Source organism: Charadrius vociferus, unplaced genomic scaffold (genome assembly GCF_000708025.1).
Source record: "Charadrius vociferus isolate BGI_N301 unplaced genomic scaffold, ASM70802v2 scaffold2, whole genome shotgun sequence".
Classification (NCBI taxonomy): Eukaryota; Metazoa; Chordata; class Aves; order Charadriiformes; family Charadriidae; genus Charadrius; species Charadrius vociferus.
Window position 1 is genome coordinate 8293726 of NW_009647595.1, and position 12920 is coordinate 8306645.

Sequence of the window (12920 nt, forward strand, 5' to 3'; positions counted from 1 at the left end):
GATTTGATGGTTTGGGAGATTGTAGGTATACAGATAGGTAGTTGGTCTACAGACAGGTTGTTGGTATACAGAGAGGTTAACAGTCCTCATTGGAAAAATCTCTGAACACTAAGAATATAAAGCACTGAGTTCGGTCTGTAAGCATGTTTTTGGCTTGAGCCAGGGCTATTAAATACTGGTCAGAAAACTCAGAATTAAGATCAGAATTTGTCTTTCAAACATAAATTAGGCATATTGAACCCAGAGATCTGATTTATGTACCTTCTCAACTTCAGGAGTTTTCTTCTAAATTTAGCTTGTTATTTTATTACACTTCTGTATCTCGGTTTCCTTATCTCAAATGTCAAATTCTCCAGCAAACTCAGAACTGACCCTTCTTTGCTTCCGATGAAGTCAGTGATGAAACTTTTGTTGACTTTATGAAAAGGATTTTATAATGTGAAAGTGGGAGGCTGAAACCTGTGTCCCCACGAAATCTATTCCAATGTTGTGATCCTGTGACTTGAGTGGGAACAGAGTAAGGCCGATGTGAGTCCTTCTGCAAATCCAGTCTTAAACCTTGCCTACCCAAACAAGAACATCTGGAAGAGTGAGACTCTCTATATGGAACATCTATAATTTTGCAATAAAAGTTACAGGGCTGGCTGGATTCAGAGTGCTGTAATTATCCAATCAAAGCATTTGCCAAAATGTGGTTTGGAAGGTCAGAGCTTAACCTATATATAAACCAGAAATGTCTTCCAGCCCGTCAGGTGCAGTATGCATTTTCAGTGAAGCAGTGCCAGTTTGTAGCTCTGTGCCTTGTGAGAGCAGTTTGTAGAGGAGGGAAGTTTAGATCAGCCATGGAAAGTTCTGTTTTGTCCACTTAATGAAGTGAGTGTGCATGGCTGTGGGCATGGCTGGACCTGCTGCCAGCAGAAGGGAAGAAGGAAACCACTAGTAGCCAAGATCTCATTTGCAGCTAACTGCTGGCTGGCAGTGTCCACAGTGGTGCCATCCATAGACAGCTCTGGGTTATCTTAGAATCACAGAATGGTTTAGGTTGGAAGGGACCTTGAAGATCATTGAGTTCCAACCCCCCTGCCATAGGCAGGGACACCTCCCACTAGACCAGGTTGCTCAAATCCCCATCCAGCCTGGCCTTGAATACCTCCAGGGATGGGGCATCCACAACTTCTCTGGGCAACCTGTTCCAGTGCTTCACCACACTCAAAGTGAAAAATTTCTTTCCTATATCTCATCTAAATTTACCCTCTCCCAATTTGAAGCCACTACCCCTCTTCCTACCACAGCGTCCTGACTTTACTCTTCTCCTGACCCATATCCCTCAGGACTGTGAACTTCACCAGTGCGTGACCACTGCAGCCCAGGCTGCCTCCAATCTTGATATTATTGATTAGCTCACTTTTGTTAGAGACCAACAGTGTCACATCCTCCCTGGTAGGCCTGTTTAGATATTGAGACTTCCAGTGTTTTCCCTTTCTGATCTTCTGCCCAGCTGACCCCAGATGCAGATAAATGCAGAAATACTAATGCTTATTTTAATGTCAGAGTAAAGCCCTTTAATCCTTTAACTGTTGGAGCGGCTCCAGAGGAGGGCCACAAAACTGGTCAAAGGGATGGAACACCTCTCCTGTGAGGACAGGCTGAGAGAGTTGGGGTTGTTCAGCCTGGAGAGGAGAAGGCTCTGGGGAGGCCTTATTGCTGCCTTTCAGTACTTAAAGGGGTCCTACAGGAAACATGGGGACAAAGTTTTTAGCGGGGCCTATTGCAATAGGACAAGTGGCTTAAAAGAGGGTAGATTTAGACTCAATAAAAGGAAGAAATTTTTTATAATGAGGGTAGTGAAACACTGACCCAGGTTGCGCAGAGAGGTGGTAGATGCCCCATCCCTGGAGACATTCAAGGTCGTGTTGGACGGGGCTCTGAGCAACCTGATCTAGTTGAAGATGTCCCTACTCATTGCAGGGGGGGTGGGACTAGGTGGCCTTTAAAGGTCCCTCCCAACGCAAACTATTCTATGATCTAAATCTGAGCTGAGATTATGAACTTTTCATCCAGGACTTGAGAATGAAAAAAAACCCACAACCAACCAACCACAAACTCCAAACCAACACAAAAACTAACCCCGTGGGGGTAGTGGGAGGGTGAAAGGTTCACTTCTGTGAGATTTGGGGCAAAGAATAAGCAAAATAAAATGTGTTTTAGGTATGAAGGTATGATCTGTGGATGTTTGCATCAAGAATGGCCACTCTTCTGTGCCTAGTGCAGGCTGCAAAGTGCCCATTGTGTCTTGTATGTATTAAAATGACTGTTACTAACATGACTCTATCGCACATAAAGGGATAAAATAAAAATCTTTTAGTATAGATGTAGAAAGTTTAGCTTGTGATCAAATGCGGAACACATTACCTGTACCTAATAATGACAGTGAGTATTCACAATTGAGCACCTTCAAAAGATTTTAGTAACGGTAAGCTTGTAAAGCCTAGGGAAATAGATACAGGAGGCCAAATTCAATGTCAGAGGTGTGAATACAAGGAATCTATTTTGCTTTTATGAAATTGTTTTGAATTTATTTCCTGAGAGAGTAGAGTTCAGTTTAGCAAGAATGCTTCTGAATGTCTGACCTGTGGGCAAATGGAGGCATATGAGGATTATGAGATCTGCCGAGGTCACTCAGGGAGTCAGGGAAGCTATGGGAAAAGAGTCAATCTGGTGAAATATCTTGCAAATCCACTGATGCACCCAGACCTGTTGATTTACAATGGAATCCAGACAAGGCTCTTTTTTGAAAGAATCACAGCTAGTAATTTGAAGCTTTGTGTCTGAACCTAGGGGGATTATTTGTTCCAGCAGTAGGATCTCAGTTGCTCGTACTGTGTACAATGCAAGATGGCAACATTGCCCTTATGTAGAAACATATTGATTTAAAAAAACCCTTTTGTTGTTCATGTTTTCAGAAAAAAATATTTAAGAAATAATTGGAAACACAAACCGACAAGACATAATCTGGAGAATTAAGACCTGCGGGATCTAGTAGTACAGGCAGATAATCTCTGGAGAGGATGTAATGGTTAAATCTCCATCACTTGCAGAGCTGATTTCTATTTTTAGTATTTGTCTAAATAAATGCCACAAACAGTCACCCTAGATGTAGAGGTTGAAATTTTGTAATATGGGTCACGCAACTGGTCATATTAGATGGTTTTAAAATAGAGAAACCATTGACAATATGAAATGCAGTAATTTCCACATGACTAAAATCCCTGTGTTCCTCTGAAACAATTGAATAGTCATTGCCTGAGGGGAAGAAAAAAATTAAGCGCAGTAGGTCTGCTGCACAAGTCAAGCTGTGATTGCAGGGTCATTGCTCCCTTCCTAGTTCAGACTCCCTCTGAATATAGTGCTGCTGATGACTTTGTTACTCTGCGATGTCAAGTATGTGGTCTTTAACATATAACAGTACAATACAAAACTAATTTTCATTTCTATTTAGCTGGAGCCTTTCAGCCTCTGGCTCTTGGAAAAGTTGTCCCCAAATGTAATAGGAATAGAATGATTCTGAGGTGTCTGAAAAGGACCTACGGGACCCAGTGCTGCTTTCTTGCCTAGTTCACACCTGGGCTGCTTGGGAAGGCATATGGAGTACAGTAGGTCGGTTCATGACTCCATGAATCTATTAGATGTTTTCTTCAGCAAAGGTGAGAGCAAAAGGAGCTAGCGCTAAGGTAACAGCCTTGGCAATGGTGGTTGCATATAGTTTTTTTTCAGCTTGTCCTCTGGGAGGTAACACATGCTTGAAGTGTACACTTCCTTGGGAAGGTTTTACCTTGCAAAAGCAAAGACTTTTAGCATCAACGTAGAGACCTGGGTTGTGGCAGTTGCTCTGTGTTGTCATGAATTATTCAGAATAAAATAATTTTGAAATCTAATTTAGTCATTGCTATTCCCTGCCTATTTGCTCCAGGAATGATGCAACCAGGCTAGTCTGTGGTCTGTTTTGGGTTTTGAGTTCTCATCAACTCGACAAATATGTCAACAACAGGATGTTCAATATATTCATCAATGACCTGGATGAAGGGATAGAGCGTACCATCGGCAAGTTTGCTGATGACATAAAACTGGGAGGAGTGGCTGACACGCCAGAAGGCTGTGCCGCCTTACAGCATGACATGGACAGGCTGGAGAGTTGGGCAGAGAGAAACCTTATGAAATTCCAGTTCTGGGCTCCCCAGTTCAAGAAAGACAGGGATCTGCTGGAGAGGGTCCAGCAAAGGGCTACAAAGATGATTAAGGGATTGGAACATCTCTCATATGCGGAAAGGCTGAGGCACTTGGGTCTCTTTAGTCTAGAGAAAAGAAGATTGAGGGGGGATCTTATTAATGCTTACAAATACTTAAAGGGAGGATGCCAGGGGGAAGGGTAGCAGTCTTTCTTCAGCGGTGCCCAGTGATAGGACGAGGGGCAACAGGCACAAACTGGAACGTAGGCAATTCTGCCTCAACATGAGGAAGAACTTCTTTACTTTGAGGGTAGTGGAGCACTGGCACAGGCTGCCCAGAGAGGTTGTGGAGTCTCCCACTCTGGAGACATTCAAGACCCGCCTGGACGCTGTCCTGTGCAACCTGTTGTAGGTGACCCTGCTCTGGCGGGGGGGTTGGACTAGATGATCTCCAGAGGTCCCTTCCAACCCTGACCATTCTGTGATCCCCAATTCTCAAGGAGGGCATGCCAAAGCCCTGATTGTATGCACCCCAGATCTCAGCTTCAGATTTAATGTTGAGTGGTATGTTCACAGCTGTCTTTCTGTGAGGAGGGGAAGGAAGGAAACTTTGGCCATCTCTGTGAGTCACCCATTTATCAGAAAACTAGAAGAAATCTTTCATGAAATGAATGGTCACTACTTTTGCATTTGTGCGGTAAATGAACTCAAGCAACAGGGCAAGATCTGCTCACCAGGAATAGCAAGGCAACAGCTGACTCAGCTCTGTCCTGCCCTTACAATTACATGGAGAGGGTAATGCCAACCTCCTCTTTAGGACTTGGTGGCCACAGCGGGGTCCTTTTGCTTTTAAAACATATTGAACTGTTGAAAGGAACTAAAATAATTAAAGGCCCATTCTTTCCCAAGCCTTCTTTTTTGACTTCTGTGTGCAAAATTGAGAGCCTGCAGGATATTTTTGTCTGTTTGTGTATGAGAAAAGAACGTTTGTGGCATTTTTTTAAAATCCACTCTGAGGCAGAAGAATATTTTTTGTTGAATACTAGAGTCAGTATGTATGTGTATATATATATGCTCACGTATGTATATGCATGTGTACATGTATGTACATGTATGATGATCTGAGGGCTGGAGCACCTCTTCTATGAGGAGAGGCTGAGAGAGTTGGGGCTGTTCAGCCTGGAGACGAGAAGGCTCTGGGGAGATCTTATTGCGGCTTTCCAGTACCTAAAGGGGGCCTACAGGAGAGCTGGGGAAGGACTTTTTACGAGGTCATGTAGTGGCAGGACGAGAGGGAATGGCTATAAACTGGGAGAAGGGAGATTTAGATTAGATATTAGGAAGAAGTTTTTCACTTTAAGGGTGGTGAGGCACTGGAACAGGTTGCCCAGAGAGGTTGTTGAGGCCCCATCATTGGGGGTGTTCAAGGCCAGGCTGGACGTGTCCTTGGACAACCCAGTCTAGTGGAAGGTGTCCCTGCCCATGGCAGGGAGGTTGGAACTCAATGATCTTCAAGGTCCTTTTCAACCTAAACCATTCTATGATTCTATGATTCTACATGAATATCCATGTTTGTATATATGTATATACACCTGTATCTATACATATTTGTGTATATATACATATGAAATAGAATTAAATCTTAATTGCATAGCAGTTACATAACATTAGAACAGTTCATAGAATTTCATGTAATTTTGTGTAGGTAATCAAATTAAAATGATCAAAATAATCCTTGTGACTTTTAAAAAAAAAAGTCTGTAAATTGGATGTGCTTCTGTGGGCGTTTGGTTGATTGATTTCAAGGGAAGTGAAGACAAAATATAACATTTGTGAAAACCATTGTCTCATTTTCACTTAGTCTGTAAGGTCGGGGCGTGCTCTCTGCTCTCTGTGTGTAGCAGTATGCAAGGCAACATAAACATATCCATTTCAGCTACTCCCATGAGGTTTCCTATACAGACAACATGGACATCTGGCTCATGTAATCAGTGGATTCCTGGGGGTGCTTTGTCCCATCATAAAGCAGACATCTAAAGCAGGATGGAGGTAGTGTATAGTAAAACTCTCTGTTCCTCCTGATAGTACTAGGAGTCTAGTGTAATTAACTCAGCTGTAGATACGTACCTTGCGGGTGACTGAGGTGAAGCCTACCTTAGGAAACCAGCTCCTGGCTTAGGTGGAGACGTGGGTGTCTGCTGGAGGTTCTGGGAGTGCTCAGTCACATGCAGGGTCCCCACTTGCTTCCCAAGGAGTTAGTGGCTGAACCTGCGCAGGAACTCGTGTGCAAGCATTATGACCCATGACATTTAAAGTAATAAGGCCTGTTCAGAAACCTTTTATTTAAATCAGTTGGATTTACATGCAAACCTGGATGGAGCTGCTCCCGATTTACCTCTTTATTAACTGAATACCTTTGTAAACCTAGTTGTATATGACCTCTGAAGATGAGCCTGGACCCTCAAGTCAACCAGAAGGCTTTTGAATATTATATTTCGTTTATTCCCTGTTGATGCAAAGGAAGGTGAAAGTCTTTTGTTGGAGAACTCCCCAGTGCTTTTACCTCTATGTTATGTTCCTCTGAAGTTTTTACTGATTTATCTAGTTATATTATTTTTTTTATGACTCATTTTACAGGGTATTCGAATATATGGCAACCCTTAAATGTGTCCTCTGTTCTCATGGATTCATCCATCTCAAACTTTGAAGTTGTGCAAGTTAGTAGAGATATATCCAATGACTTTTCCACTGCCAGAGACTTTTGTCTATCCGGTAAGAAATGTTTATTCATAGCTTTACAGATAATATCGGCTCATGAGACTGAAACACCAAGAAGAGCTACACTCCTCTCTCCCAACACCCTTTCTTACATAGATACATTGCTTTTACTTATTTTTAAAGACTACCCTGGTGTCTGTGATTTTGAGAGAAGGGAAATATTTTATCTATTGAAAGATAAAATGTACATAGAGTGTCGTACAGTGGTTGGGTAATTTTGACATCTCTTGGGCACAGAGACCTATTGCTTTTCCAGGTATTGTACAGCTTGGAGAATATTGTAGCAAATAATTAAAGGGATAATGTCATTATTTTCTAAAGAAGGGTTAAGGGATGCTCATCAAGTGAGATAGATGGTAGAGCCACCTACCATTATCTAAAGTAACCTGTAGCTGTGGTGTGTGAAGGCTGAGAGCTGAGATGAAGCAGGGGTTGGGCTGTAGCAAGAACAAAAGGAAATGCTTTAATCAAGAGCCTGACTAGACAGTAGAGAGTCCTGTAACTTCGTGTGGCTGGCAAATCCTCAAATTCCACAGAGCACTGGAAATAAGCAAAAGTGAAGTTATTGCTCCCACCTACTGCAGAAGATGGCCCTTGGAATGGTCCCATTTTCTGCAGTAGATGGTCCTCATCTTATGAAGGTGAGAAAGTGTGATTTTTTTTCCTTTTCCTTTTCCCATAACTGAATGAAGGAGCCTTTCTAAAGGAAAGGTGTTGGATATCCACCTTTGAGTACAAACTGGGACAAGTGAAAGGATCGCTTTTCTTATTCTGAAACCTTCCCCTAGGGCTCCCTGGGGACAGTTTCAATTCAGCTGAGGTCCTCAGTACTTTATCAGAAGATGCTTTTCTTTTCCCAAGAGCTGTGATACCAGTTCTCTTTCTCTGTTTTTCTCTCTCTGCTCCATTTTAAAGCCAATGTAACCCTTTGTCCTTGGCTATTGTGGAGAATGTTCTGGGAATCTGGGGACATTTATTTCCCATTATTCTGCATTACAGCAGAATCCTTGTTACCTGACCTGCTGTAAAACCTTTCTTTTGAGCATTTTATGACAATGTTGTACAAAATACTTTGAGAATACGTTTTTTACCTGCTCTTTTTCTTCGCATTTCACCTTACAGCTTGTACAAAGAACCAGTCCTGTACAGTGGTTACACTGGAAATCCAGCCTTCAGCGATAAGATGCCTTTTCTACCCTGATACGCAGATATGCACACATGGCCTGCAAGGGCACAGCTGCTGGGTTTTACTCAAAGAGCCAGCTACATATATCTATAGGAGACAAGGTAAGAGTGGGTTAAGGCTGTGGAGGAAGGAATTCAGCTGTGGCGGTCTGTGCACAAATCTCTTGAATGAGTGTGAGGAAATCCTCAGTAGGCATAAAGCAGTATGGATGCGCAAAATCCTAGCGTTATCATCTGGTATTGAACCAGGTATAATAAAGGAAGTTTGGTCAGTAGAAGAGGTTTTGGAAAGAGCAGAATGTTAAAAACAAACAAACAAACCAACCAAAAAAAAACAGCAAGAAAAGTCCATCTCCTTCCTCTTCATCTGCAGTAGGTGTTTCTATATATTTTTACTTTTAAACCTGGAGAATAACACAAAGTGTGTTGAAAACTCACTGTCAGTTCAAAGTCTTAAGGGCAATCTCTGGAGAAAACAAACAAAAAACCCCCAAACCGAGATAAACTGATATTTTTAAAGAAATGAAAATTATTTATGAGAGAAATAGAAGTTGTGCAGAGAGGCAAAAATTCTATTGTTTGGCTATGTACTTATTTTGAACCCTAAGTTTTTGTTGGCTTTTTCCTTGGTTTTTAAAACATATTGCTTTCTTTTGGTGTAATACTGTACCTTTCTTTTATTAGAATTAATTAGAAACCAGGGAACAATGGAGGGGGAAGAAATATTTCCTTTTCTGCTCACTGAGGTTTTTGTGAAGAACTGACAATCAATGAGAAGCTTCCAGGTTCAAACTTGATAAGAGAAAAGGGGGTTTATCATTACCAAATGAAACAAATTCACACACTGAGATAGGAAAGCTACTTATGTGTTTGCCAATTTATGTACAGTTTTACTTTTAGTCACCTGACTAAGAATTTGGTTCTTGCTTATCAAATGAATTATTTTAGGAAAGAAATAGTACCAGGTATCACTTAGCTCTGCTCTAAGGTGTAAGGCATTATTGAAAAACCTCTTATTTGGATAGATAGTTAATGATTCAGATAATCCTGATATAAAAAAGAAGAAAAAATGGATCAAACTATAACAGCCAAATAGTTCATAATTTTCTGCAAGCAAAAATAAATTCAGGTAGCAATTATTTTTGTTCTAAAATGTAGATACTGACATAAGTTCTGGGGAAGTGTGGTGGCATTCACAATAGAGGCAAGAGTTGAATAAAGGTGATAAAGGCCCTCTGGTACCCTGAATCATAGAATGGTTTAGGTTGGAAGGGACCTTGAAGATCATCTAGTTCCAACTCCCCTGCCATGGGCAGGGACACCTGCCAATAGACCAGGTTGCTCAAAGCCCCATCCAGCCTGGCCTTGAACACCTCCAGGGATGGAGGTTCCGCATCTTCCCTGGGCAACCTGTTCCAGTGAAGTCTCACATTCTTTTCCTTCTCTGGTGAGCAGAAGGCACACATGTGCCTGACTTAAAGCGAGCACTTGCACTGGTGATTCCCACTTCCAGAACAGCAATCCTGCATGGGTCTGTAGGGAATTTGGACATGGGTTCTGCCCATTGCCCTCTGTTAAAGGTCTTCTGTCTCACATGATGAAACAGTCACTGGAAAGGGGACTGAAGTGCAGATCTTTCCTGGTGAGAGCCCAAACCAATGAGCTCTGTGGTTATCCTTCCTCTCTCTGACTTGCTATAAACATTTAAATTGTGTTTTTTAGAGTCAGGGTAGAGGGGGGAGTCTGAAAATCTCTCTCTCTTTTTGTAGAAATGCTCCGATTTACATACTAATGTGATGTCTGATGTGGAAGAAATGCTTGAATAAGGGTTTGGAAAGTTAAATGTTCATATACAGTAGCTAACATCTAGCATAGCGTGAAGTATTTTACAGGGAGAGAATAACACAAATTTATCTATGTTTCATTTAAAGAAGTGAATTAGACACTTAACAGTTTCAAATTAAAGAAAATAAGATTTTAATTTCTAAAATGGTACTAACTTGATAAAGAAAAATATTTTTCCTCTGTTCCCACCCTGATTAGATTTATTCCTGCCCATTTCTGAATCGGATTTAACCCCAACTGTGAACATCCCATCCCATGGAGATCTGGTGGGCAAATCCCAAGTGATCCACATTGGCTCAGAGTGGAGAAATATCAGCCAGTTCCTGGGGATCCCGTACGCTACACCTCCCCTTGTGGAGAAGCGCTTCAGTCCTCCAGAGCCGTTTGCTTGGGTGGAAACCTGGAATGCTACTGTGGCAAGGTAAGAAACCCCTTTTGTCATCTGCAGAAGTCCTTGTCCATCCGGGTGTATGAAAGTAGCTGGAGTGATGACCACAGTATTCATGTCCTTTCTTGCAAAAGAACCCATAGGTTACAGATTGTTACAAGTTTGGGGCTTTGTTTAGCAAAAGGAATAATTTCTCCATCTATGTATTAGTGCATGCAAGCACCTCAAGAAAAAAGGCAGATTCCAGTATATTGCCTTCAATCTACGCATAACTCCTCACCGACTGTCTGCTGTCAATCCATTTTCATTCTGTGTATTTATACGAGAATTTATAATTTTTATACAAATACATTTTGCTCCTGCTGAGCCATAAATTTTTAGAGTATTTAGTCAAACAGGGGAGCTTTAACGCTGATGTAACCAGAAGCTATGGTCCTCATACAGAAATTCTGTGCTGAGTAGTGTCTAGGAGATCAGGCTGAAGGACCCAGAGAGTCTTTTCTGTCCAAAAACTATTAAAAAGCAGACACTTGATAAATGGCTTGGACAGAAATACAGAAGTTATAAACATTTTAGGTAATGCCTTAGGAGGAAACGAACACTGGGAACTGTATTAGCAGATGGGCTAAATTTCTCTAAGTCCCTGTATCTAATGATGTTTCCTGTTGGCTGGCCCTGGCTTTCCAGGGCTGTACAGACATTGCTGTTCGGTAAGTTTAGGTTGGAGGCATTCTATGGACATAGCCTTTGTGTGCAGGTTTGTGTTTTGTTTAGTCTTATGATATGAGTCTTAATTTTGTTGCATAGGGGAACCAAAATGACAAATTGGAGACGTGTATTTCTTAAAGAAAAGAGGGTTTGGGTGACACTACTTAGTATATCTTTGCTGTGGAACATGTTAGGACAATGGATTTCTTTTTAAAAAAAACCTACAGCAAGTAGAAATGCAGCAACAACAAGAAACAAGATATGAAAGTGGAGTGTTTTTTATGGGGTTTTTCTCACAGTGCGTCCCTGCTCCACATAATAGAAAACAAACTACAGAGCACACAAAGCCTGTTTGAGTGAGCTGTGCTGCACATGTACGCAGGAAGCTCATACAGGAGAGTTGGTACCCGATCATGTTCTTATCAATAAAAAGCAGACTGTTTCGTGGCAGACAAGAGGAGCTGCTAGGAAAAATAAATGATAGAAACAAGAAATAGGAGATTGAAGGTGCAGAACAGTCAAGAGGAGAGTCTGTTGGAAGGACACGGTGAACTTTCTGTAGAGGGAGTTGAAGAAACCAGGGCTGAGAGTTGAGGTTTAGTGACCCAAGGGCTTCCACGGCAGCTAATATGGACCTGAGGTCTATTGAGATCCTGTGTTATCCTTCCAGCTGTGGCTGGTCATGCAGTCCTGTTCAATTCCTGGCACCAGCAGTAGTCCTTATGTGGTTAGTGATGAACTACTTGAGCTAGCTGACCTGGCCAAGAGCTTATGTGGTTAAGGGGACTATAGATTTTGCAAGGGAGCTGGGAGGATGGCACCCTGCAGGCTTGACATGAAATACTACCTGCTTTGGTGGAAATGCACCCTGAGGCTACAGATTCAGAGACCTATCAGCTCTGCGGAGGCTGTTTGGTGGCTCCATTACTTAGGATTTGTCTCCAGAGGTTTCTAACAAAGCCTATGACAAACCGAGTGAAAACATGCAGCGTTGTCTTGAGAAGTTGAAAGAGCATCTGGACTCTGGTGGTCCCATCCTTCAGGTTGCACCTGAGTTGTTGAGGTGTTAACAGCATAGCCACAGTAGCCACGCAGCCTCATGTACGTTGGAAGGATCTGGTGAGATGTTAATCTGCTCCTATCTGTTGAATTCTCAGTGCTTCCTTAGGCCAGTGAATAGCTTGGACATTATCTTCTATTATTCATTTAAGGTTAAAAAAAGAATTGTTTCAACTTAGCACCATGGAGGTGCACTTGCAGAATCAGAGGGACTTCAGTCTCTGTATAAAAAGTGTTGACAACTTTTTTTTATAGGGCTCTATTTTGATATTGCACAATATTTGTATATAAGAAATTCACATTGACACAGTGCCATTACTGACAGAAGAGAAACATTTATTTATCAGCCTGGACCTGGTAAAGGACTCAAAAGAACCCCAAACAAACAAAAAACAAAAAAAACAAAACCAACAAAAAAACCTCCAAAATCTCCTCCAGCTGTTGCTGTGTCCAGCTGCTGGAGGATCTGTGGACTTGCCTCAGCAGGTGGCAGCCTTTCCCCGGAGTCAGTACTGGCATAAGGAGATCCTGGGAGCTGAAGGTGCTGGGAATTTTGACAAGTTGCTAAAAAAAGAGGGAAAAAAAATAGCAAGAGTGATGATTCAGCTGCCCTGTCAAAGGCTGCACAATTAATAGCGTTATACCTGTTGTTCCGGTCAGGTTCCTACCTGGGAATTTGTATTTTGTTGGCCCAAAATAGCTTGAGCAGTTTTGGTTGGAGATAATGTGCA

At 41.9% G+C, this 12920-nt stretch overlaps 1 protein-coding gene across 1 annotated transcript in view; it reads left to right on the plus strand.

The window, feature by feature from the left end:
• TG (thyroglobulin) overlaps positions 1 to 12920 on the plus strand; it is a 171220-nt gene that overhangs the window by 79095 nt on the left and 79205 nt on the right. Inside the window, exons 36-38 of the mRNA XM_009881055.1 lie at positions 6864 to 6998; positions 8127 to 8297; positions 10233 to 10455. Coding sequence (XP_009879357.1) covers positions 6864 to 6998; positions 8127 to 8297; positions 10233 to 10455 — 529 coding nt within the window. The remainder of the gene's footprint in view (positions 1 to 6863; positions 6999 to 8126; positions 8298 to 10232; positions 10456 to 12920) is intronic.